The following is a 27,997-nucleotide window of genomic DNA, read 5'->3' on the forward strand; positions in this document are numbered from 1 at the left end:
GCCAGGGTCAGGGTCCTGCCTCCCACACAGGCCACAGCAAACCACTTCCAGTGCAGCTCACTATTTCCGACCCAAGTGGCCATGAGTGAAGGGCCTCCTTGCCTCTCCAGGGATGAAAGAAACAGTCATTACTGAAGGATTCAGAAAGCTCTTTGGAGAGGCCAAAACTGTGGATTGTAAATCAGTAACCCAGACACAACAATCTGACAGTGTGGCCTTTGGCATCTCGTATTTTCAAAACAAAATGATATACCAGCGCCAACCAGGATTATCAAGATTTATGAAGAACTCCAAACAGAAGGGATAAAATGGGATAGAACCAAGCTTACCAGGCCTAGGATCTGCAAGATGCTGAAGTGGTAGAAGAACATGAGGCCAGTTGAGAGAAGGGCCCACCGGAAACTGCTGAGGGGCTCCGGGGTGTAAGCACCTGGAGAAAAAGGGACATGGTGAGACAGCAGGGGTGGTGACCCTTCTCCCTCACCCCCGGAGGGTGCAGGTGCTGAGGCCATAGCCGCCATCTGCTGTTTTACCCACTTCTGCTGCCCTGCGACAGCTGCTCAATAGACAGCCCCACTGATGAGCTGGGTGACTCTTTATCACCTCTTCCCAACCTCTGTTCTGCCACGTAATGCTGGGGCCATTCTAGAGAGGACATTTTTTTTTTAAACTTCTGTTATAATAGTAACAAAGTTGGCCCTTTGTATCTACAGATTCCACATCCCCAGGTTCCACCAACTGGATTGGTCCATGATAGGCTGATCTTGCACGTTCCACAACTGCAGATGCAGACAGCCAAGTGTATTACACCATTTTATGTGAGGTGCTTGAGCATCCTTGCATTTTCGTATCTGCAGGGGTCCTGGAACCAGTTCCCCTTGGATACTGAGGGACAACTGCACATGCTCACTAAAGGAAATTTCGAAAATGTTAAAAAGGTAGAAATGAGATGGAGGAAAAGAATACACCCCCAACACTCTACTGACTAGCTGAATGTGACCACTGCTAGAATCTGGTGTGTCTCCTTGGTTCTTTTTGCCTTGAGAGTTTCTTTTCCTTCTTCTTCTGATTACTGATTGGAATGTTAATGTATACACAACTGCACAGCCTTCATTTTCACCTTTATTCCTATCAGTCCCTCAAGTTTCTAAAGAGAAGCTTCATTGAGGAAGTGTGGCATGGTGGCTGAGCATGCTAACTTTGACGTCACACAGATTTGGTTTCAAATCTGGATGCTACCACTTACTGCCTGCTTGACCCAGGAAATGTTCTTTAAACTCTGTGTTCCTCACTTTACTTGTCTGTAAAATGGGGCTACTTCCAAGAGTAGTTGTGAGGAGTAAAGGAAAGAATATGCTGAGAGCTCTCAGTATGGAATGTGGTGCAATGAAAGTGTTCAGTATGTGTTAGGTACTGTCATTATTGCATTATTATTATCATTCAGATAACTAAAGAATGTGCCATATCCAGTTATCCTGCCATATCCAATTATCATGCCATTTCCTGATCTTTAGACAACTCTCTCCCACTGGAACAGCAAAAATTATGTATTTGTCCTCCATCATCACTCAGAACTCCCATCCCAGTAGGCTTAGGTATATGCTAGACCTTGCACAGTAGGGAACGGCTCATAGAATGCTCTGGGTGCAGGCATCCTATAATGGGGGTACTCCACAATGAAAGAAACGTGGAATGCTCATCTCAAGCAAGTAGGCAGCAACAGGAGGAGGAGTATTTTCCCAAGTCAGTCTTTCATGGATCTATCCACTTATTCACCAGTTATTAGACACCTATTATATTCCAAGCCCTGTGCCAAGCACTGGGGATAGGCACACAAAGGAGGTGGGCTCCCTGCTGCCTCAGACTCACGATCTGGTGGAGGCAGCAGACAAGCTAGGCAACAGTGAGAAGCTGGTGCAATGGCCCAGGTCTGTGCCACGTATAATGGGGGGATGGAACTCAGCTTGGCAGAGGGGGCACAGAGCTGAGTCCTACTGGACAAATGGGACTAAAAGAGGGGCCTAGGAAAGCATACATTTCTGCTGCTGCTAAGTCGCTTCAGTCGTGTCCGACTCTGTGCGACCCCATAGACGGCAGCCCACCAGGCTCCCCCGTCCATGGCGTTTTCCAGGCAAGAGTACTGGGGTGCCGTTGCCTTCTCCGAGACATTTCTGGGAGTAAGCCAATTCACAGAACTATGGGGAAGCAGTAAGACTATAGAGGCCAGTGTGATGGGGCAGTGAGCAGGAATAGGCCTCAGAGGTTCGTAGGGTTAGGCTGCTCCCAGCTGGGCCACATAGGACCTTAGGAGCCGTGCTGAGGGCTTTGGGCTTCATTTTGTGCTGCAGGGTCATGACAATAAATGCCTGAAGCCTCAGGCAGGCAATTAACTGGGAGCACGGGAGTGACCAGGGACAATGAGCCATCAGGGATACTGGAGACCCGCCAACTGGAAAGGCTAGGCCCCTTCTGAAGAGGGCAGTCCCCACTCAGCAGCACCCAGTCTCTGCCTTACGGAGACCTGGGCCCAGAGCTGACAGTGTTTTCACTTTTGCAAGAAAAGCCAGAAGTGGGGCGCTTTCATACGGAATTTCCTGATTTTTAAATGTTGGCAAATAATTCAGAATGTTTTAAGAATGTTCAACGGACCAAACAAAACATGTCTTCTTGGAGAGCTCTCAGCCCAGGGGTGGCCAGCTTCAAGCTCTGCTGCAGAGCCACAGAAAGCAGAAGAGAGTATGTGAAGCAGGAAAGTGAGGTTGATCATACGTGTGCTTGAAAAAGACCACCGTGGCCTCGGTGTAAGGGATGGGCTAGAATAGGCGGGGCAACCAAGAAAGAGAGCGCTTCTGGAGCCCAAAGACAGAGGAGGATGGATGGCTTTGAAGATAACAACAGTGGCCCTGGCTTCTAGCTGGGCATCACTGGGTTGATGGTGCCACTTGCTGTGATGGAGAAGAGGAAAAGGCAGATTTTGGAGAGAAGGTAGAGAAATGAGGCCAATTTTAGACATGTTGGAGTTGAGGCGTCCATGAAATACCCCAGTGAAAGTGTCTCTTGGGCTGTATGCACTTTGGGAAATACAGCATGATGGGGGTGGCGGTGTGGGCACTGGAGCTGGGCATTCATGGGTTCTCAAATCCTGGCTCTGGTTGCTTAGCGACCTCAGGGTCGTGCGCCAAGCACCGTATCTCAAACTCAATTTCACTCATCTACAAAATAGGGTGCTGTGGCCTACTTCACAGGGTAGATAAGATCATTTAAGCCATGATTGGAGTGCCATATCTGGGATTTAACAAACGCTGATTATTTTCATTATGATATGAACTGCAATCTCAGTGAAAAGGACAGGACAGAGCATCCAGCCACGGGTGTCATGAGCATAGGACGGTAACCAAAGTCACAGGAGCCTATATAGACACAGCAAGGAAGAAGGCCAGAGGCAGAACACCATCATCAGGAGGGGGAGGAGCAGAGACAGGGTGACCAAAGCCTCCTGGGTCTTCTGGGGAAGAAGCTCAGGCTTGTTCCATGAATAAGGTGCAGGATCACTGCACACCTGAGGCAGAAAGCCCTTTGAGAGCGTCAGAGTCATCTGTCCACTTTATAGATGGACAAACTGAGGCCAAGAGATGGCCAGCACCACAGCCAATGTCAACAGCAGAGTACTGGGCTCTCAGACAGTGCCAAGGGACTCAGTGCCCTCACTGCCACCTCTCCAGACCTCCATCACACCACACTGTACCAGCTCTTTGTCTACCCATTGAGATGAGGGCCTCAGAGTTGAGGACCGAGTGGGATTCCTTCCCGAGTTCCTAGCATCTAGCACAGCACGTGGAATGCACTTACACTGGGTGCGTTTTCCTGCCTACGGAATGAGTGGGAACTGAGCCCTGTGTTTTCATCCTGGCTGTTGAGGACATGAAAGGGAAGAGGGAACCTGGAGGATCCACAGGTGCTTAGAACCCTGCTGAGCAGGTTTTCCCAGGTATCCCTTCCCTCCAGCCTCTGCTTGGCTCCCCTTGGTGGCATCTGGGCAGTAGTAACAACCCTGTGGGTGGTGGCTGGGGGGAAGGGGGGACAGGAAGGACCAGACAGGGAAGTATCCTCTGCCACGCTTCAGCAACCCTCCCCTGTCCTCCCCTAAAGGCCCTGTCCCACCCTATGGTAAGGGGTCAGGGGGGAGCACTCAGATACTGCCAGGGGGTCACGTGTCTCAGTGCTCTTACTGCCTCTAGTTCAAACCCCGACTTGAATACCATTCCTTCTGTGTGGCATCATCCATCTCTAAAGGCTGACAACCGAAGACTAGATGCTTTTGAACTGTGGTGTTGGAGAAGACTCTTGAGAGTCCCTTGGACTGCAAGGAGATCCAACCAGTCAGTCCTAAAGGAAATCAATCCTGAATATTTATTGGAAGGACTGATGCTGAAGCTGAAACTCCAATACTTTGGCCACCAGATGAGAAGAGCCAACTCACTGGAAAAGACCCTGATGCTGGGAAAGACTGAAGGCAGGAGAAGGGGATGACTGAGGATGATGGTTGGATGGCATCACTGATTCAGTGGACAGGAGTTTGAGCAAGCTCCAAAATGATGAAGGACAGGGAAGCCTGGTGTGCTGCAGTCCATGGGGTCACAAAGAGTCGGACACGACTGAACGACGACAAAATCCATCTCAAGTCAGACTATCAGGTCTCTGAGGGGCGGGCAGGTTCTGAATCACCACTTCACCTCCAGTACCAGATACACAGTAGGCACTCAAAAAACCATCACTGCTGCAGAAAAGGGTGGTACAGATTTTCTGGAGCATCTATAAACTCTAAACCTTTTGGCTCAACAATGTTACTTTGAGGACTGCTGCCGAATACCTCACACACCCAGCAAACAGCCTGTATTTACACAAAGACATTAACACTTGCACTATGTACTGTAGTGGGACACTGGAAACAAACCAATGCGGGAGATAAGTACACTCTGGTGCCTCAATATTATGCAATAGTCCCTGCCACTCAAATGACAACCAGACAAACTATATACCTGTGCAGAAAAGTCCCCAGCTCGTGATGCCAAGTGTAAGTGACGGAACCAAACAGTATATCAATGATGAGAAATGTGGCTTAGTGGTTTAAAACAAAGGCCTTATGGTCAGACAGCCTTGGGTGTGAGTCCTGCCTCTGCCATGGCCTAGAGTGGTGACCTTGGGCAAATTGCGCCACCCCTCTACACCTGTTTCCTGTAGTAACGTCTATCTCTCGGGGCTGCTAAGTGGAGTAAGAAATATAAAAAAGTAAACACAGCAGCTAGCCTGGCACACAGATGGCAGCTGCTATTTTTATCATGGCAACCACAGCCATCCAAAATCTCATAAAAGAATGGAAGACAAGAAATCTTGTAAAGAGGTGAGCTTTTTCTATGAAGGGGGACTTTGATTGTGGTTTCCTCTGACTTTTCACTGCTGATGGATTTTTTTTCACTGCAAAGGTGATCAAATATTCAATTTCTTTTACAAAAGAAGAAAAAGAGAAAGCACCGTGAGAATAGATGACCCAGTCTACACAGCTATATGCAAATTGTATGCAAACACACATCACTCTGTTTTTTATATACCTGGATGTGGCCCCTGGGAAAATCTCAGTGCAAAACCAGTTTTCTTTTAAAGGAAAATAGAAACTTAGGCACTTTCAGAAAAATTAAACACATAAAACTTTTTTTTTAACTTTTAAGAAAAAATAAATGTGACATTTGCTGCTAGCATCTTCTATCCCAGGAGGATAAAAGCATTTCAACTCTAAAGGTAGGAGGAAACCGAGATAATAGCTTTTTCTGAAATCGATTTCTGCCAGAAGGAAGCTTTATGAGCACTGGGAGAGATGTCAATGTGCACCAACAGCCACGACAGACCCCCAGAGGCCTCTCCCAAGGGTCTGTTCTCTAATCCTCTAAACCCAGATGGGAAGGCCTTACACCAAGGGGATGAGACAGGGCAAGGCGGCATCCTATTCACCAATCTTCTTCCCACTGCATTCAACTCATTCACTGTTACGTGTTATCCATTCATTCAACATGGACTGGGTACATGTTGGGCAGACTTCATGCTAGGAAGTGGTGATGCGGAGGCACAGGTAGGCCTGTGAGCAATGAGACAGTGTGATAAGTTGTGCCCTGTGTGTGCGTCATCAGTCATGTCTGACTCTTTGCAGCCCCCAGACTCCTCTGTCCATAGAATTTTGCAGGCAAGAATACTGAAGTGGGTTGCATTTCCTCCTCCAACGGATCTTCCCAACCTAGGGATCGAACCTGCATCTCTTGCATCAACAGGTGAGTTCTTTTTACCACTAGCGCCACCTGGTAAGCCCAATAAGGTCAGCACCACTAAGTAATGGGCACCCTGAGGAAAAGGAGCTGGAGAAGATAAGTTGGGGTGAGTTTTGAAGAACAAGGAGGAGATGAGGACAGGAGCTTAAATGAAGGGAAGAACATTCTAGGCAGCGAGTACAACCTGGGAAAAGGCATGGAGACATGGAACAGCATGCTGTTTGCATGGAATCCCAAGCAGGTCTGTGTTGCTGGAGCATCAAGTGGGAGGGGGACATGTGCCACGAAATGAAACTGGAGAGAGGCAAGAGGGCTCAGGTCAAGAAGAGCTTTGTCTGCTGTGCCCAGGAACTTGGCCTTTATCCTTTATACAAGAAGAAGCCATTGAGAGGTCTGAAACAGGCAAATAAATGCAAGATCAGATTTCGGTTTCAGCTAGCTTGACTGCTCTGGCAGCAGTGTGGATGATGGGCAGGAGAAGGATAAGACTGAAGACCAGGTTGGGTGCCGCTGCAGAGATGGATGACTTGGCAATTTGTTGGACATGGAGGAGGTTTCTAGGGTGACCCCCTAGGTCAATGAGTTCAGGAACAGAGAGGAATCGATATAGGGGATAGGAGAGCTCAGGTTGGGGGCATGCTGACACTGAATGCCTACAGAGTACCCCAGGTCTAGAGCTCAGGAGTGGGAGATGGCCGGGAAACAGAGCTTGGGGTATGGGTAAGAACAATAAGGAAGAGTACACAGAATGAGATTAAAGGACCAAGTACAGAGCCTGAAGAACACCAACACATAGACGATCACAGAAGAACACAGAAGATCGTCTTCTGTCAGGAGAAAGAAGATCCATGAGAAGACAGGACTGAAGACAAGATTAAAGACTGTAACAAGCCACATGTGGCAATTTCCTTTTAAATGGATTAAGATGAAGTAAAATTAGAACTCTGATTCCTCAGTAGTGCCAGTCACATTTCAAGTGCTTGATAACCACACATGGTTAGTGGCTACCGTACTGGACAGGGAAGAGATAGAACATTCCCATCATCACAGAAGACTGCTGGGAACACACTTCTCTACAGAGTGCAATAAATACAACTATTTCCACTGGGTTTGGCAACATGCTGATCGCTGGTGATCTTTGCGGGAGCAATTTCGGGAAAGTAGTGAGGCATGAGCTGAGTGGTAAAAGATTGAAGAAAAGGCTTCCACGTACCTACGGTAAGGAAGAGAATGCCAGGAAAAGGGAACAGGATATGCAAAGTTACAGAGAAATCATCAGCCACACTCCCAGTGTCTCAATCAACTCTCTGAATGACCCTTTCACATCCTTTTGCTCTTTCATGATCTACCACTTGACACAAAGACCCTGCTTTATCTCTAGTACTGTAAAGCAGTCATTGGTTTTTTCCTTGGGCTCATACAGGAAGAGTGTCTGCCAAGTTGCTACAGTCGTGTCCAACTCTTTGTGACCCTATGGACTGTAGCCCACCAGGCTCCTCTGTCCATGGGATTCTCCAGGCCAGAATCCTGGAGTGGGTTGCCATGCCCTCCTCCAGGGGATCTTTCTGACCCAGGGATGGAACTGTAGTCTCTTACATCTCCTGCATCGGCAGGAATAGGAAACGTCTTTCTTTGCATTGTTGTCTCCAGACCATTGGCCTTCCTTTCTCCTGAAAACCCCACAACCACCATACTGTACCACCCACCAACTACCCTTCCCTTTTACAGCTGCCTACAGACGTACAGGTCATGGCTTTCAATATTCCTCAAGGATATTAGTACCTGGCTCAGCACCCCTCTCTCTAAAAAACACTGCTGCCATAGCTCTTGATCATTTCAGCATGTATCTAATAGGAACCCTTGCCTCTCAGCTCCTCTCCTCAATGATTTTGTCCCCACCTCACCTCAGCCAGTCATTCTCAAGGTCATGCCTGAGATCTGAGAATTATGAATATCCGTAGCCCCTCATTAAGTCGAGTATTCCCTCTCCACCCACCACTTGTATCTTTCCAGCTGGCCCCCTTTGGCCCCACTGGAGTCCGCGGTCCATGGGTCCTGCCATCTTTTTTGTTGTCCCTCACAGTTCCTTCTCTCCTGCATTTCCATGGCCCGTCACTCGAATGATCCCTGCCCTACACCTTTGATAGCATGGCAACTCTCATTATGCCTGTACTCATCTTGAAAAAACCCCAGCCCTGCTTAAGTCAGTCCCAACCTGCTCTCCTTCCCTGCTTGCACCTATACAGTTCAGTGTGGCTGGAGAAAAACAACAGTGCTGGCTGTTCTCATTTCAGTTTTGTGATCACACACCTGAAGTGCATCTTTCGTGTTGCCAGGCAATCATAGTACACTCCCCCAGCGCATTCACTCTCTCGGGTCACAATTTAATATTGTCTCCTCGCTTCAATACTTGTATCCCATCCTCACTCTCAGATGAGGACCCTGATTCCTACTTCACTGAGAAAAAAGAAATCAGACAAAAATTCCCATAAGCACTCATGATCACATCTGAGCATGTAGCCACATCAGTACCCAACGGGCTGTGCCTTCATCCTGTCCCCATGGATGAACTGCCCAGGATCCTACCCAAGGCAGGCCTTCCCTTTTGTATCCCAATGCCATCTGCTCTTGCCTCCTCAATATTTCCCCAAAAACTCTTTCCTCTTTCATGAGTTCCTCCTCTCTACTGGATTAGTCCTATTAGCATATAAACTAAACACACTGTAACTAACAGCCCCCATTCTAAAACAAACGCACACACACTTGACTTCACTTCGCCCCTGCACATTCCATTTTCTGCTCATCTTTACAGCAAAACTCCTTGAGAGAATTCTCCATACCTGATATGGAGATATGGTAGCCACTGCCATTCATGGCTAGTTAACATCTGAGATTTGGCTAGTCTCAACTGAGATATGCTATTAGTGTAAAAAACACTACCGGATTTCAAAGGCTGTAAAATATCCCAGTAATGATTTTACAGATTATTCGGGAAGGATAATATTTTAGATACAGTGGGTTAAAATCAGTTACATTATTAAAATTAATTTCACCCGTTTCTTTTACCTTTCTTTAGTGTGACTACAAGGACATTTGCTATCACTTGTGTTGCTACCAAGCTTTTACTATACTGCCATGGCTACAATTCCTCTCTTCCAGGTCTCTCTCAACCCGAGGTCATCAGACTTCCGCATCTACCTCCCCATTCTCACCCACCCCACCTCCACCGCACCAAAACAGCTCCTGTCCAGGTCACAAATAACCTTTCCATTGCTAAATCCAATGGCCAATTCTCAGGCCTCATCTTAGGCACCCTCTGTGTCTTGCAACATTCTTCACTTGGCTTCTGGGATGCTGCTGTCCTAGCTCCCCCCCACTCCCGCCTTACAGCCCGCTTCCTCTCGATCTCTGTCACTGCTTCCTCCTCAGCTCCTTAGGCTGCAGAACTCAAGAGCTTTTCTCTTGTCTACAGACTTTCATTCCCTAGGTTATGTCAACCAATCGCGTGGCTTTAATACCTGCTGATGACTCCAATGTTTTCATCTCAGTCTGGACTGCTGCCTTGAACTCCAGGCTCACACAGCTCACAGTCTGCTTACTATCTGCACTTGGATATCTAAGTGGGCGTCTTTCTCTTAAACCCAGCTTTTGATTTTGGCTTCTATGGTAGATCGTTACAGCACTGGTTTCCAGTATCCACACCCTCATGAATTCCTTTCCCACACTGATTTGGCCATATGGCCCATCTGCCTAAGCCAGGCAACTTGCTTTGATCAATGGGACTTCAAAAAGATGGGATCAGGGGCTTGGTAAGTTCTCATGCACTGGGGCTTGCCCTCTTGGAATGCTGCCTGAGACCCCCATGTCATGAAATGCTTCGTCAATAGAGAGGCCCAGCCATTCCAACTGTACCAGTTGAGTCCAGGCAGGACCAGTAAGCAGAAAAAAAAAAAAAGTTTTAGCTCAGGCAGCTATAGCAAAATACCATAAACTGGGTGGCTTAAACATTAGACATTTATTGCTCACAGTTCTGGAGGCTGACAAGTCCAGGATCAAGGCCCCGGTAGACTTGTTTGGTGAGAACCCACTTCTCTGTCCACAGACAGACAACTTTTGGCTGTGTTCCCACATGGTAGAAGGAGCTAGGGAATGCTATGGCCTCTTCATCACGGCACTAATCACAATTATGAAAGCCCCACCCCCATGACCTCATCCAACCCTGATTATGTTCCAAAGACTCCCACCTCCAAATACCATCACATTGGGGGTTAGGACTTCAACATATTAATTTTAGGGGTGGACACACATATTAAGTCCATGACAAAGAATTACTCAGTTAACCTACACAACTGTGAAAAATAACAAGTCATTGTTTTAAGCTACTAAGTTTGGGGCATACTATACAACACTAGGTCACTGAAGAGCACTCCCACCTCTCCAAAAAAGCAATAAACAAGCACAAAACCCCTTCTCCTAGGCTTCCTTATCTTCATAAATGGCAATCCATTTAAGTTACTCAGGTCAAAAACCTTAGAGTTATCTGTGAGTCCTCTCTCATATCCCACATCTGATCCATCAGCAAATCCTGTTGGCTCTCCCTTCTGTATGTATCTGGAATCCAATGAGTTTTCTCCGCCTCTACTGTTAGTGCTCAAGCCACTGGTATCTCCTTCCTCTTTTATTACAAACATTCTTACAGATCTCCCTACTTCTACCCTGTGCCCTTACAGGACAGTCAAATTTCAGCATAGCAACTAGATGATCCCTTGAAAGACGAACTCAGATCATGTCAGTCCTCTGCTCAAAACCCTCCAATGGCCTCCCATTTCCCTAAGAAAACAGCAAGTTCTTAATGGTCTATGAGACCCTAGATATGATTTGTCCCTCACCTATATCAACTCTCTGACTTCCTCTCCTATTACTTTCCCCTTCCTTCACATGGCTCGAGACATACTGACCAACTTGCTATTGCTAGAATACTCTAGAAAGACTCCTGTCTCTGGGTCTTTACACTCATTATTTTCTCTGCTTTGTATACTCTACCAGATATCCAGAAACCTGCAAGCCTTTGCTCAAATGTCATATTCTCAGCATGGCCGTCCTTCACTCTCCCCACCCACTCAGCAGCACTATGCCCCTTACCAGCTTAACTCTGCCTGTATACACTTAACATCATCTGACTTGCTATATATTTTACTTATTGCTATTTATTTATTTCTTCACTGTCTCCTCCCATAAAAGAATATAAGCTCTGTGAAAGCAAGAATATGTATTCCTTTTACTCGCTGCTTTATCCCCACAAGTGCCTAACAGCAAGTAGGGGGTTCAACTCCTATTTGCTGAAAGAATGAGGCAAGTGGCCCAGTATATTCAAGAACTTTATAATCATTGAGTCTCAATGGACTATCAAGTGGAGACAGAGGCATAAACAGGAGATGAGGGCCAGTTCTTTAAGAAGTCTTTTTGCAACATTGGAGACGGGAATGGCAACCCACTCCAGTATTCTTGCCTGGAAAATCCCATGGACAGAAGAGCCTGGCAGGATACAGTCCATGGGGACATGACTGAGCAGCTTCCACTTTGCAACATTAGATATACTGAACTTTACAAGCCACCTTGAGATCCAGTTAAAAGGTGGGCTCTGAGGCAGTCTGGGGTGGGGGCTGGAGACTCTGCATTTCTAACTGGCTCCCAGGTGCTGGTGGTCCTGAGACTATACTTTACATGGTAACGGACAGGGCTCCTCATCTGGCGCCTGATTGAAATAGGGCAAGATAAGAGGCAAGGAGACCAGTATTGAAGCTGCTGTAATAGACCCAGTCAAGGATGAACAGAACTGAACTAAATAAAACAGAAGGTATGTTATGTACTAAGTTGCTTCAGTTGTGTCCAACTATTTGCAATACTATGGACTATAGCCTGCAAGGCTCCTCTGTCCATGGATTTCCTAGGCAAAAATACTGGAGTGGGTTGCCATTTCCTTCTCCAGGGGATCTTCCTGACCCAGGGATCAAATCGCCTCTCCTGTATTGGCAGGCAAGCCCTTTACCACTAGTGCCACCTGGGAAGCCCAAACTAGGAGTAGTAGGAATGAATTTGAGAAATGATCAGATCCAATTGATTGGATTGGATGGGATGGGGTGGTAAAAGGCCAATGATTATCTTTAGATTTCTGGTGTGGGTGGTGGTGCCACGCAGTGGGATGGTGAACATAGGAGAAGGTGTAGATTTGGCGATAGGGGATGAAACGACAAGTCTAGTTTCCGACAACGTCACGCCACCTTTGCTGCCCTCTAAATGAGAAACCTTCATTTCTTTGCTCTTTTTTGGCCACACCCATATGGGATCTTAGTTCCCCAATCAGGGATCGAACCCATGGTCTCTGCATTGGAAGCATGGAGTCTTAACCACTGGACCCCCAGGGAAGTCCCAGAACCTTCACTTTTAGCTTCTGCCATAGTTACCCAGAAGACAGATGATCATGGACGTGTGATTTCCCATCCTTGGCCATTGAGTGCAAGCCCAAGTCAGGACTCCTGCCATCTGGGCACCGGATCAAATGAACTGTACCCTCTAGACTGCTTAATATAGGGGAAAGTGGAGACTGTCCCAAGTTGGGGGTCCATGTGGAAGGTCAACTTGGTTGACCTTTTTATCCTGAGGGGTTGGAGAGCCCACTCTGGCTAGGCCTCACCCTCAAGTGCCCAGTGGGCCACTTAGCCTACGGTAAAGGCACATAAAGACCCACCTTCACCCATGAGGATCAGAAAACCAGCCCTCTGCGAAAAGCAGAGTGAGGACCCTGAGCTGGCAAAGACTTCAACAGGGGGACCTGACCTAGCAGACAAGCTAGGAGTCCAGATCCAGGTCCCAGCTTCCGTTCTTCCCCAGTAGCTGTGAGACCCGCTGTGTGGATCAAAACCCCTCTAAGCCTCAGAGCCCTGCTGGGGGAATCTAATCTCAGGCTCTCCGTACCTTACAGGAGCATGTAGGGATAGAAAAGCTAAAGGAGCACAGAGCTACTTTAGGGGAAAAGTACTATTTAAACACAAGCCCCACTATACCTCACACAAGTTCTGCAGTTAGTACTGGTTGGGTCTCTGGTGAGCTTTCATCAAGGGGAAGTCAGCTCTTGGATCATTTGATGCAATGAGGCTACACCTTCCATCTATATCAGAATCCCCTGGAGGGCTTGTTAAAAGGCATCTTTGCTGGGTCCCACCCAGGACTTTCTGATTCAGTAGGTCTGAGATGGGGCCTAGAATCCAGAATCTGCATTCGCATTTCTAATACATTCTCTGATTAGGCTGCTAGTCCCAGGACCACAATGCAAGAGACATAGGCTTCCCCACTGTCTCAGCAGTAAAGAATCCACCTGCAAGTCTGGAGCTGCAGGAGACATGGGTTCAATCCCTGGATCGGGAAGATCCCCTGGAGGAAGGCATGGCAACACAGAATACTCCAGTATTTTTGCCTGGGAAATCCCATGGACAAAGGAGACTGGCAGGCTGCAGTCCATGGAGTCGCAAAGAATAGGACACGACTGAGCGCCTGGACAACAACAAGAAGCACATCAGGTGATTCTGATGCTAAGTCTTCCAACCACGCTGCCTTAAGAGGAATTCTGGAGCTGGAAGACGTACCAAGAGGTCTAGGGAAAACTACCAGTGTGGGGGGCCTTGGTCTAGTCAGATGTGAGGAGCAGTGTCTCCTGGAAGCTGATAAAATTAAGGCAGGAAATACTTGACTTAATCCACTGCTACCACAAAGCACTCCTGAGCCCCAAATACTTCCTCTTCAGCAGGGAAAGTCTTACAGTCTTCAGAAATTCACCTACCCACCCTCCTCCACAGGGCTCAACCCAGGGCCAATTTCTCAAATTCCCCGCTCTTCCCTCACTCAAAAAACCCCTCAGGAGACTTCAGAATCCACCCGAATCCCTTAGCCTTTCCCCTACCCCTCACCCCATCAGCCAAGTGGAACTGAGAAGCCAGTGAAAGAGAAATTCCCCAGCATCCTAAAGCTAGACAGACACCAGGGTAGTGAGCTAACCTGGGGTAAGGAAGAAACAAAGGGCACCACCTGGAACTGAGGGTGGTATGAAAACCTGGGGACATCACAGGCCAAAGCACTCTTGCTTTAACTGTCCTAGAAGCTAGCACAGGGCTGTATTACAACCTTCACCTTGCAAAAGATAAGTGCAAAGCTCAGATCAAACAACATGGGAGTTCTCACATTCCAGTTTCCTACGTGTGTGTGCTCAGTCACATCCAACTATTTGAGCCCCATGGACTGTAATCTGCCAGGCTCCTCTGCCTGTGGGATTCTCCAGGCAAGAATACTGGAGTGGGTTGCCAGGCCTTCCTCCTCCAAGGAATCTTCCCAACCTATGGATCAAACCCATATCTCATATCTGCTGCATTGACAGGTGGGTTCTTTAGCACTAGCGCCACCTGGGAAGCCCTTGGGAAGCCTGAGATGTCCCCTTGGACTTCAAAAGAACCTTGTCACTTTGCCTCAAGCCTGAGTGTCCACTGTTCCAAGTCTGAGTGTCCACTGTTCCAAGTCTGAAACAAGAGCGCCCTCTAGTGAAGCACACAGGGGTTTCTAAAGAGCCTGACGGCAGGGCTTGCTAGCTTGCCTGTGCCTGGCTGAGTACATGAGGACACTGACGAATCCCTTCTCAGGACAGTGTTTTACACGCATAAAATAAAATGCAGAGGGTTACCAAAGAAGCCAATGACATTAAGAGATGATTATCAAAATATTTAAACAGATTTGTAATATAGTAGTTATGCTTCTTTACTGTGTTTAATAATAAGAGCGAGCAGCTACTATAATTTCAAAGTAGTGATGAGCATACACAGCACTCTGAGCTCTCTGCCACAACTGTAACCTGATAGGAAGCCATCTGCGATTGCTATTGACAACAAAGCCACAGGTAGGACTCATCCCTACATTCATGTGCTGCGTTTCTGCTGGAGGTTAGTGAAAACAAAAATATGATTATTTTTCTCATCCAAGTTAATGGATTGCTTAATTCCTACTTGTGGATCCCAGGTTAAGAAACCGTGCTTAGATGAAAACTGCCACAACGAACCAACCAAAGAACCCCCACAAGGATGGAGAAGAGGGAGTTCCCAGAGCAGGGAGTTGTGCCACCAGCCTCACAGGTCCTCAAGCTGGCTGTCATCCAAGCTATCCCGCTGGAAACCCAGGGAAACCCAACATGGTGGCCCCACCAGTGTCAACTCCCTCTGAACCTGCCACCTGTGCACAGAATGGCCCCTCCGCCTCTCCACCCCAAGGAGACCTGGCTCTTAGGATCCAGAGCAGGAAACTCTATATGAGGTGTCAACACCAAAGCTGCAAGTTCTCTCGCCCAGTCCTGCTGCCACTGAGGTGCTGGGTGCCTGCTCAGCTGACATTAAAACAGCCCATTTTCATTGTTCCTTGGATGACCCTTCTTTCAACCCAGATGCGGAGTCCTCCTGAAGAAAACTGGGTGACCGGACAGACTAGTACTGGAAGAACACAAGGAAATGTTTCAGGGGGAACCCCCTCAGTGCTGGCCACCAACCAGAAGGTTGAAGAAGAGCTACACTGTCCAACGTAGCAATAGCTGTTTCCACTGCAATTCAAGTTTATTACATGTAGAAATTGCCCAGTCCTAGCTCTTCAGCCGCACTATCCGTATTTCATCTGCTCAGGAGCCACCTGGAGCTGGTGGCTGCAATAATGAACAGACTGGATATAGAATATCTCTTTTATCACAGCATATCACAGCACTGGAACAATCTAGACTTATCTCCTCCTCCCATTTCCCGCAGCACTTACTCCTCTTGTCATTACCCTCCTCAGTCTGCCATCAAGCCCTTTCATCCTCAGCAGCTGTCATCGCCTTGTAAGTCATCCATTTCCCTTTCTCTCGGTGCCTTCCATGCACCCTCTCACAACCAGCCTTCATCTTGGCACCTAAAGGTGCCCAGCCTTAGGCAGAGAGGAAGGGGAGGAGGGGAAAGCGGGGCCGAGGGGCCCTTCCCTTGGCTCTGCAAGGCCCTTCAGCCCTCCTTCCTTAACACTCTTAACCACCTCCTCCCCATCCCTTCTCCAGTGGCCTTACTTCCCTGGAATCCTCTGAAACAATGAGGCACTCTGGGGTCACCAGTCCTTTCATGACAATTTCTCCTGCCTTAGCTACCAGGAAAGCCAGCCACTCCTCCGGTTGCTCTGACGATTCCTGCCATCTCCTTACTTTCTTCTTCCTGTCTATTTGCAGGCTGATGCCCCCAAGGCCTTATTTGCAGGCTGATGCCCCCAAGGCCTTTTTCTAAGTACTGATTCTTCCACCTACACAGTCAGCCTGAATCATCTCATCTACTCCTGTGTTTACATCCACCACTTTGATACCAAAGACATTGAAGTCCGCCTCCAGCCCAGACCCCAGAATATTCCAGAAGAATATTCCAGAAGAACTCCAGAATATTCCACCCAACTGTGTCCTAGACATCTTAGTCTGATGAGCCTAGAAGTACCTTAAACTCAAGTAAACTCATCTTCCTCCTTAAAATATGCTCCTTCCTTCTGAGTTCCCTCTCCATGAGGGGCACTCAATCCCCCAATCACACTATGGCTAACCAGACCAATGTCCTGGGGCTTCAGAAGACTTCATCCTCTCCCTGGCTCCTATAGCATCTTATTTATAATAAATACTAGTAATTTAGTGAACATTAATTTAAATTCAAATAAAACATGATCTGAATTATCTTCATCTCCTGAAATGATGAAAAGACAAGACTGCCACCTAGTGGCTAAACACAGATTAAACAATTAGATACAGAATTATTAAAAGTATATGGAACTTTCAGGAAAATGTGCCTTAGGTCGCCTAGGAAAGTCAGACATAGATCCAGAGAAGAGTTGCTCCTTTGGGCTGATTTGTAGGGGAGGACACAGACTTTGCCAGGCCAAAGCAGAGAAGCTGGTGTGTATATGCGGCGGGGGGTGGGGGAGGGGAGATGGGGGCAGCAAGAGCGGAAGCAGGTGGGGCTTTGAAAGTAAGGAAATGGGAGCTGAAGTCTAAGTGATGGGAAATGAGGTCAAAGAGACAGGCAAGTGTCCGATTGTAAACAGTCTCGAATGCCCATAAGGCAGGAGTTTGGTCTTTATCCTGCATGAGAATTTGAAGCAGTGGAGAGAATTCTTATCAGATTTGCTTTCTTTAGAAAGGTATTCTGGAGACTGGACACTAGGCAGACTGGGTGGGAGGTAGGGGTGATCGGGGAGGGGGGCAGGGAGACGAGACAAGAAACAAGGTACTAGTCCCAGCAATGGAGGCTGAGACCCTGCGCTAGGACAGGTGGGGGGGACAGAGAGGAACGTCCAATGTGCAAGCATTTTGAGAATCTGGATCCTCAGAACTTCTGAACTGATTGGTACTGGGGGTGAGGCAGAGGAGGAGATTCAGGAAGCTGGCAGGAATTTGGGCTTTGCCACTAAGATAAGAAGTAGAGGAGGAGGTAGAAGAGCAGCTTGCAAGGAGGAGCATGGAACCGAGGAGGCTGGCCAAAGATATCTCCTCAGGCCTGCAGTCAGAGCTACAGACGCGGAATGCCAGGATCGCTGAGACAGGCAGGGCAAAGGAGCCCAAGGAGAAATAGCCAGAGGAGGAGGATAACCAGGAGACAGGTGAGGCATGGGATGCAAAGGAGAAGCAGACATCTAAAAGGAGGGCTGCCAGCAAAGGTAAGTCCACTGACAGACACTCTGCATGGGCAAGGCTGCGGCTTCAGAAGTCAGCAAGGCACACCCTGACCCCAAGAACCCACAGTATACTTGGAAGGTAAGATTTGCAATTAACAAGAGGCAGTGAAGTGGTTAAAAATAATAATAGCAGCAGTAATAATACCAGAAAAATAGAATATACCATTTACCATGTGTCAGGACCTTTACATACGTGAGCTCACTGACTCCTCACAACACACCTACCAATCCCCATTCTACAAATGAGAAAATATGCAAACGGGTGAAGGCACTAGCCCGAGGGCCAACACCAGGATTTGAACGCAGTGTCCAAACCTAGCAACTACCTATAGTGGTTTCAAATGGCAGTTTAAGCTCTAGTGCAGGGGTGCCACAAATTCCTTGGGCACTTTGGGGCTCTGGCTCAAAATAAAGCTGCTAAGTATAAAAAATAAAAAGATACAGGGTCATGAAAGAAAACAAAACAATACAATATCAAAATACAGTTATTAAAATACTTTTAAAAACTTTTTAAAATGTTGAGGTGATGATGAAGTGCAAATGATTTTGCAAGATATCTGAGCAGTTGAAACAAGCAGAAAGTATCCGATTTATATGAATGGCAACTTGCCAAGGAGTGCAAATGCAACCCAAGGATTGTGGTTTGCTGTGATTCAGAACTAAAGGAAATACTACATTTCAATTGGAGTTAATGCAAATGAAGATGTGATTCTCCCCCTACCCCCACTCCCCGTATGCAGTATCATGGACTGCGTAAGTCTAGTGAACTTTGTGCAGATTCAATCAGCTCAACATTGCCCTATGAAACTCTTACCGAGTGCTTAGTCCATGGAAAGCACACAATAAATATTAGCTTGTAAGATGTCTAACAGAATATGGGCAATGTGCAGTGTGTGGACATACAGTCTTTCATTCAGTCCAGAAATATGAAGAACAAGAGAATAATCCCTGTCCTTGGGGTGATGGGCATGTAAACAGACACTTAAACCAAACCACTAACACAGCAAAAGAAAAGAAGGGATATTTTTTTAACGACCTTGGAGTAAGGAAGGGCTTTCTAGTCCTGACTCAAAATTCAGATGCCATGAAATAATAGATACATTACACAGAAATATAAACATCCTACATGGCAAAAATAAATCACGCGCAAAGCCACCCTGGTGGCTCAGATGGTAAAGAATCTGCCTGCAATGCAAGAGGTCTGGGCTCAATCCCTGGGTTGGGAAGATCCCCTAGAAGAGGACATGGAAACCCACTCCAATATTCTTGTCTGGAGAACCCCCATGAACAGAGGAGCCTGACGGGCTACAGACCATGGGGTCACAAAGAGTCAGAAATGACTGAGCAACTATACTTTCACTTTGAAGTTATAAAACAGATGACAAAAGTGGGGGAAATATCTGCAGGTGTATTACAAAAGACTAAAGAGCTCCCAGGATTCAATTTTGTATTAAAAAAAAAATCAACAAGAGAAGAATGAGCACATGAGAGGAACACATAATTCAAGGACAAGGAAATCGAATGCCAATTTAAACATGTATAAAGAGGCTCAGCCTGACTCAAAGTAAGAGAAATTCAAATTAAAAGTGGATCAATATACCATTAGTTTTACCCATCAGATGGGAAAAAAAAGTGGAAAGTTTGGAAATATACTCCTTTGGTGAGGCTGTGTGGAAACACACTCTTCCATATTGCTAAGAAACATTTAAATTGATAGAACTTTTGGGGGTTTGGAATTATTCATCAAATTTACAAACACATATACTCTCTAACTCAGCAGTTCCACTTAGGGGGATTTATTCTTTAGATACCCTTGCATACTTGGAAAGTGGTATTATAGGTTCAAGGTCATTCGGCACATTGTTATTTATATTAGCAAGAGGCTGGAAACAAACTGAATGTCTACAAAGAGGAGATGGAATAAATAAACTAAGAGTGTTGCAGTCTTGTGTCTAAAAGCCTCGCAAGTTGAGTTCAAATCCTGGGTCGGCTACTTACTATCTGAATACCAGTTTCCTCATCTACAAAACAGAGGTAACAGTAACACCTACCCGAAGGACTGTGATGGGGATTCAATGGGGTAATGTTATGTGAAGAGCTGGAAACAATGTCTGACGCCTGTCACAGAGGGGCTTTGGAAAGGCGGATTGAAAAGGGTCAGGTAACCTTTCATTTCTTTTATTGAAGAAGAATTGATTTATAGTATCATACAAGTTTCATGTGTACAACGTGTGTGTGCTTAGTCACGTCTGACTGTGTGCGATCCTGTGGACTGTAGCCCGCCAGGCTCCTCTGTCCATGGGATTCTCCAGGCAAGAATATCGGAGTGGGTTGCCATATGCGCTTGTAAAAACATGCCCCTTTCCTTCAGAGTACGGAGGTCAATTCTAACTCAACATTCATTTGTGTGATTATTCAATTCACACCTGGCTCCTCCCACAACATTATGAATTCTATGAGAGGAGGGGTGGGATGGGGTCTGATTTTCACTCATCAGGGCATCCCAATGGCCAGCATAGAGCCTTGTTAGAAAGAGGTGAGGTGAGGTGAGGTGAAGTCGCTCAGTCGTGTCCGACTCTTTGCGACCCCGTGGACTGTAACCTACTAGGCTTCTCCATCCATGGAATTCTCCAGGCAAGAATACTGGAGTGGATTGCCATTTCCTTCTCCAGGGGATCTTCCAGACCCAGGGATCGAACCCAGGTCTCCCGCACTGGAGGCAGACGCTTTAACCTCTGAGCCACCAGGGAAGCCCCAAAGGCACGTATAAATATGCTGCTATGGTTTGAATGTCTGTGTCACCGAAAATTCATGTGGTAAAATTCCAACCCCCCAACGTGAAGGTATTGGGGGCTGGGGCCTTTGGGAGGTGCTTAAGCCATGAGGGTGGAGCCTGGGAAGTCTGAGATAAAAATCACCAGCATGGTCGCCTTCTTGTGAGGCCCCTCTTCCTGGCTCATAGCCGGCCCCTTCTTTTATAAAAGATACACCAAAAGGATCACTCGTCCCATCCACCATGTGAGGCCACAAAAAGAAGGGGCCAGCTGTGAACCAGGAAGAGGGGCCTCACAAGAAGGTGAGCACACTGGTGACTTTATCTCAGACTTCCCAGCCTCCAGAACTGTGAGCAGTAAGTTTCTCTTGTTTGTAAGCTACCCAGTCAGTAGTATTTGCTTGTGGCAGTCCAAATGGAGGAAGACATATGTGTTGGATGCATGGATGAAACAGATGCGGGGGTAGAGATGATTCCCTGCTTCTAGCTGGAGTGACTGAGTGGTGCCATCTGTCAAAAACCACAGGGCGAGAAGCAGGGCTGACGGCAAGATGAGTGCACGCAGGTAGGCCAAGCTGCGGTGCGCTTGACACATTCAGGAAGACACGCTGGAGTGAACTATGTGAAAAGGAATCTCCTAAGATTAAGGGCAGAGGGTGGGATGATTTGGGAGAATGACATTCTAACATGTATACTATCATGTGAATTGAATCGCCAGTCTATGTATGACGCAGGATGCAGCATGCTTGGGGTTGGTGCATGGGGATGACCCAGAAAGATGTTTTGGGGAGGGAGGTGGGAGGGGGGTTCATGTTTGGGAATGCATGTAAGAATTAAAGATTTTAAAATTTAAAAAATAAAAAACTAAAAAAAAAAAAAAAAAAGATTAAGGGCTGCCGAAGGTGACCTCATGGCCATCACAGCACGGGCTGGTAGCTAAATTGTGTAAGCACGTGAGACCACAACAGGACTAGCAGAGCAAGAGGTGAGCCCAGAACAGAACTCTGGGGAAATCAACATCTCAGAGGACAGAGGACTGCAAGAGACTTGGGAAGGCACGGATGGCGAGATGGGGATGGAGTGGGGGGTGGATATTGGAAGCCCTGAGAGTAGAATATTCCAAAAGGGAGTGGTCAACAACGTCCAGTGTAGCAGAGGGCAGGCAGGATAAAGCCTATGAGACGGTCACCACATTTGGTCACATAGTTGTTGGAAATCTTTAGAAGAGCTCTTCCCATAAAGAGGTGGGCCGTGAGGTAGACGTCTGATGGTGATGTTCTGATGAATGAAAGTAACTGAGAGGAAGGCTCATCAGATGTAAACAAGTGTCACTCAAAGTTATGTCCTATTCATGACATGATTTCAAGTGGTAAATAGATAAACATTTAACTTAAAAGTGATATATTTAAAGTGTATTAAAATAGGACTTCCCTGGTGGTCCAGTGGTTAAGAATCCAGCTGCCAATGCAGGGGACATGGTGTCAGTCCCTGGTTTGGGAAGATTCCGCACGCCGTGGGGCAACTAAGCCTATGCGCTGCAACTACTCAGCCTGCAATCAAGAGCCCACGAGCGGCAAGCACTGAAGCCTGTGCGCCCTAGAGCCTGTGTTCCGCAACAAGAGAAGCCACCTCAATTCGCAGCCTGCACACGGCAACTAGCGAAAGCCCAGGCACAGCCAAAAATAAAGAAAATCTTAAGAGGTGTACTAAAATAGATAATCAGTGTACTGAATCCAGGATTTCACAAGCTTCTCTTAAAAACAAATATATCTTAGGAAAAAAATTAGTAGGTTTAATATCACGTACATAATAATAGAGGCGAATACATGGATAAGACAAAAAATGTTATGTCCTAAGAACTGAAACTTGGGAAATATTGTTTGGACTACTTTATGATGTGAGGGGAGGATAAAAGATATAGTTGTGTGGAGTTAAAGTTTTTTAGACTAGCGAAGACTTTAGTATACTGAAAATCCAAGCACTGATGAACACGTGACCAATTGAGGGCTAGAGGTTCCAGAGGAGGCGGAAGGGATGCAATGGAACAACAGCCGGGTGTGACCGGCCACAGCCACGAGCAGGAGGAATACCGCTCCCTCCAAGATCGGAGGGAGGAACGTAAGGATGGGTGTGGGCAGCGTGGAGGGAAGTGGCTGAGGGAATTCCCACTCGAAAATCTCTTATTTCCCCAGTCATTTGTTGGGAGAATATCTACTGAGAGTGGAAAGGATTGGAAGTTTGAATAGACTGGACAGGAAGTTTGGAGTGGGAGGCCAAGCTTTGTCACAAGATCTCTGAGGGCAGAGTGTAGAGACACAGAGGGAGTGAGTGATGGTGCTGACAATAAGAGAGATCATGGGATTTCACTGGCCCAAACCTGAAAGAGTTGAGAAGTTTACTCACAAGACTAGCAGTCAGCACTGGGATTGGACACTAACCTGAGTGCAAGGCACAAGGGAGTGAGACATGCTCAGGAACTGGTAAAGGGAAAGTTCCAGTAACTTGTCATGGCGGTACAGCTGATTTGGAGAAAAGGAGAGGTTGGAAGAAGCACAGATTTAGGTCAAAGAAAAGGACATAATGCTTATGATCTCGGAAGAGTTTTAGCGGAAAGCAAGGTCCTGAAAGGGGAACAGAAGTCACTATAATTAATAAGCTCACACACTGAGAAGCTGGGGGTGGGATGAGCAGTCCTCACCAGAAGGTTCTCAGGATGCTGGCTAGAGCTGTATTGAAAATAGTGAGAGTGCCATGGGCCAAAGGTACCTAGGAATGCAGGGAAAGTGACCAAGAGGTTCAAATGGTGGTGGAAATCAAAGAAAGGGGTAAGGAGGGTGGTAAAGAAAAAAGCACCCACACATAAGGCAGAGACGAAAAAACGGTCTGGAAGAGACAGTGGAGAGATGGGTGGCATATGGGGCTGGGCAGATACAACAGCCGCAGTTAGAGGGTTTCAGGCAAGAGATGGGAGGACTCTGTGTTTTGTGAAGAGCTGAGGCTGGGGTTATAAAACATGTAGGTCCACATTTCAGAGCTAACAGGAAAGGAAACAGAAACAAAGAGTGTGGCTGGAGGAAGGAGGAAGAAAAGTGCAGCGTGGACAGGAGAGGCCATGTTTACTACGAAGGTGCCAAATGGCTGTAGCAATGAGGAGAGAGAGATTCCCATTAAGCAGGACCTTCCCTTTCAGGGACACAGGGCTCCTTAGCATGGGGAGTACTGGAGAGGAGACCTAGTCTGGCCTTGGGTAAAAACTTCTCAAACACTTATTTCTACAAAATTACAAGAATTCTATTAGGGAAGAGAAGACCCAAACTCTCAGCTTTTTGATTTTCAGGAAATCCTCTTTCCCCTGTTCACTCCAGTTCCATGTTCCCTCTGGAAGGCCGACATCAGGCTCATCCTAAGGTGAAACAACATCAGGAAACCCAGATTTCCCCAAATGCTCATGATTTCCCCCAAGTGAACAGCAGATGGCAGCAAAGAGCCAGAAAGGAAGCTGAGAACACAAGAACCCAGAAATGATAAAGCAGGGAAGGTAGAAAGGCTTCAGAAACCCTATGACACTCTCAGTTGTATCTATCCTCTCAAACAGGCACTCCTTGTGAAAGGACTGGGCCTGTCTGGTTCGTCTCTGATTCCCTGGCACAAATCCTCTGCACACAGTAGGTGTTGAACAAGCACAGGCATACCTCGGAGTTACTGCAGGTCCGGTTCAAGACCATCGCCATAAGGCAAGTGAGATGGATTTTTTGGTTTCTCAGCACATATCAAGGTTACGTTTATACTCTACTGAAGAACTAAAGAACCTCTTGTTCAAAGTGAAAGAAGAGAGTGAAAAAGTTGGCTTAAAACTTAACATTCAGAAAACTAAGATCATGGCATCTGGTCCCATCACTTCATGGCAAATAGATGGGGAAACAATGGAAACAGTGACAGACTTTATTTTTTGGGGCTCCAAAATCACTGCAGATGGTTACAGCAGCCATGAAATTAAAAGACGCTTACTCCTTGGAAGGAAACTTATGACCAACCTAGACAGCATATTAAAAAGCAGAGACATTACTTTGCCAACAAAGGTCCGTCTAGTCAAGGCTATGGTTTTTCCAGTAGTCATTCATGTATGGATGTGAAAGTTGGACTATAAAGAAAGCTGAGCGCCAAAGAATTGATGCTTTGGAACTGTGGTGTTGGAGAAGACTCTTGAGAGTCCCTTGGACTGCAAGGAGATCCAACCAGTCCATCCCAAAGGAAATCAGTCCTGAATATTCATTGGAAGGATTGATGCTGAAGCTGAAACTCCAATATTTTGGCTGAAACTCCAATATTTTGGCCACCTGATGAGAAGAACTGACTCACTGGAAAAGACCCTGATGCTGGGAAAGATTGAAGGCAGGAGGAGAAGGGGACGACAGAGGATGAGATGGGTAGATGGCATCACTGACTCAATGGACATGAATTTGAGTAAACTCTGGGAGTTGGTGATGGCCAGGGAGGCCTGGCGAGCTGTAGTCCATGGGGTCGCAAAGAGTCAGACATGACTGAGCGACTGAACTGAACTGATACTGCAGTCTATTAAGTGTGCAGGAGCATTATGGCTTAAAAAAGACCAATAAACTATTTTCTAACAAAGATACATACATTGCTTTTATGTTTTACACAAAACATGCCTAGCACAGCATCTTGCACACAGAAAACACTGAATGAAAAGCAGGCATTGATGGTTATACTGTGGTTGTTATTACTGTTACTATTATTACAGCCTCTTTTCAAGGCCAGGCACCAGAGGAGAAGGGAAAGACTCAGGGACAGTGGGTGAACGCACAAATTGGATCTAACAGAGTGTGTGTGTATAAATTGGAATCCCTTTCTTAGCTTGGTTCCCCCAAACAGTGCAGCTATAGATTCAATAGAAGGCTACAGTGGAGTCAGTCACTTCTAGAAAGTGTAGCTTCCCAGATGGGATTTTTTGAAGAGATGGGGGAGGTAAAGGCTGCTATCAGACCACTCTGACTCAGCCAACCAGCAGACTTTTATAATGCCTCAGAATACAAATAGTTTTAACTAATATCCGTGCACATTTGGTCAAAACTTGCATCCCACACCTCAGGAACCATGAGTGGTGGGGGTCTGGAGGCCTGGGACAGCTTCCTGTCCGGTTCCCTTCAGAATGATTGTACCTCTGAGACTTAAATATTATTAGGAAGCTCTTTCCTGAGAAATGGCATAGGTCACCTGGATATGGAAAGTCAGACTTCTCTTAAAGCTCAGTCAGGAAAAAGGATGTGTTTAGAGCAAATTAAAAAGAAGTGCTCTTTGACAATGTGAGCCCCCATGTGGCAGCACAGGTAAAAAGCAGCCTCAAAGAACAGAGCTAGAAGACTCCATGGAGAGCAACAGTTTCCATCCTCCTACATGACCCCCAGTTGATGGGTACTTAAGGCTCCCTCGTGCTGGGAGTTCTTAAAAATTTGCTAGAATTTCTGAGTTAGAGGAAGCACAACTTCCAAACCATCTCCCAGAAGGCTTTAGGGTCCATGTGGCTTCATGGAATTTTTAATGAGATAGAAATGAAACCCCTGCTGCCCTGGGTGAGGTTAGTCTCCCAGCAAAGTCCCAGGAACCAAGATAGAGAGGCTGGTGGCTCAGACTAGAAGAGGTTGACTTCCAGGTATGGGGCCTTTCAGGAAGGTCAGAACATTAAGAAGGGCCGGGGCGGGGGGGGCGGAGGGCGGGTCTCACAACTAGTGTAGAATGAGTGAACTCTCCTTTCCTTTAGTCTAACCCAACAGAAGGAGGTGGATCATTTAAGGGTCGTTGTGAGGCTATGGTTTTTCCAGTAGTCACGTATGGATGTGAGAGTTGGACTGTGAAGAAAGCTGAGCGCCGAAGAATTGATGCTTTTGAACTGTGGTGTTGGAGAAGACTCTTGAGAGTCCCTTGGACTGCAAGGAGATCCAACCAGTCCATTCTGAAGGAGATCAACCCTGGGATTTCTTTGGAAGGAATGATGCTAAAGCTGAAACTCCAGTACTTTGGCCACCTCATGCAAAGAGTTGACTCATTGGAAAAGATTTTGACGCTGGGAGGGATTGGGGGCAGGAGGAGAAGGGGACAACAGAGGATGAGATGGCTGGATGGCATCACTGACTCAATGGACGTGAGTCTGAGTGAACTCCGGGAGTTGGTGATGGACAGGGAGGCCTGGCGTGCTGTGATTCATGGGGTCGCAAAGAGTCGGACACGACTGAGCAACTGAACTGAACTACACTGTGAGGTCACAAACAGATCAGCCTCTTGACCAGGTCGGTGGTCTCTCCCTTTGATCAAATGAAGGTTTCCATGGTCTGTTTTACATGAAGATGGCTGCTCCTTCACTAGCCTTTTCCCTTAATCCCATAATCCCAAATTCCTGGACATCTTGCCCCTTTCAGTATCTTTTCTGGTTCAGACAGGATGCATATAATGAGCAAAAGCACAAGGTCCCTCTACCCTCTGCTGCACGCTGAGGCAGGGAGAAGGCAAGAGCAGAAGTGAGTGACAGAGTGTGGGCACACTCTGTCCATGCAAGCCCAAGGCCACCACGGACAAACAGCCTGAGGCCTCGGCCCCGTGACGGGCTGTCAGTGGCCCTGAGCTCACGCACACAAAGGATGAGAAACCACCAGGCTCTGTGCAGGCCTCAGCTGTGCCCATTTTCCCACTGCCTGGTGTCTGGCATGAAACATACTGCAGAGACTCAGTCAGGGAGCACCTCAGGTTTCTGATAAGACACCCAAGAGGTTGTGACTGCCCCCCCTCAACAGAAGAAGAGAAGGTAGGTGTGGAGCTGGCACAGGGATGGGGTTTGCTGGCCTTACCTCCTTTCCAGAGCAGGTAGATGGGCACCACGTAGAGCATAACATGCTGAATGTAGTAAATCTCCAATTCAAAGGGGAGCTGCAAGGACAGGAGGGAGAGGCGTTTCAGAGCAGGAAGCACTCATTCTAAGAGATTCTCGAGCTGAATGCCTGCCCTCCTCTCAAGGACCCACAGCTTAGCAAGCCCACACACTTTAACCAGTTCAACTCCCTTCACAATTAGAGAAGAAACAATGAAATGACTATACCTATGACCTAGGCTAGTCTTCCAAAGTGCATTTTGT

General features: G+C 47.0%; 1 protein-coding gene across 21 annotated transcripts in view; it reads right to left on the reverse strand.

Moving 5' to 3' along the window:
- The window catches only part of TMEM164 (transmembrane protein 164), a 182,587-nt gene that overhangs the window by 5,767 nt on the left and 148,823 nt on the right, over positions 1–27,997 (reverse strand). For 19 of the 21 annotated variants that reach the window (XM_060408068.1, XM_042242060.2, XM_042242063.2 and 16 more), the window contains 2 exons: positions 27,714–27,792; positions 330–430 (listed from right to left, as the gene is read on the reverse strand). In XM_060408068.1, coding sequence (XP_060264051.1) covers positions 330–430; positions 27,714–27,792 — 180 coding nt within the window. Of the gene's footprint in view, positions 1–329; positions 431–21,180; positions 27,793–27,997 lie in introns of those variants that run through there. The other 2 variants (XM_042242056.1, XM_060408066.1) reach the window with 2 other exon arrangements.

Source organism: Ovis aries, chromosome X (assembly GCF_016772045.2).
Source record: "Ovis aries strain OAR_USU_Benz2616 breed Rambouillet chromosome X, ARS-UI_Ramb_v3.0, whole genome shotgun sequence".
NCBI classification, from domain to species: Eukaryota; Metazoa; Chordata; class Mammalia; order Artiodactyla; family Bovidae; genus Ovis; species Ovis aries.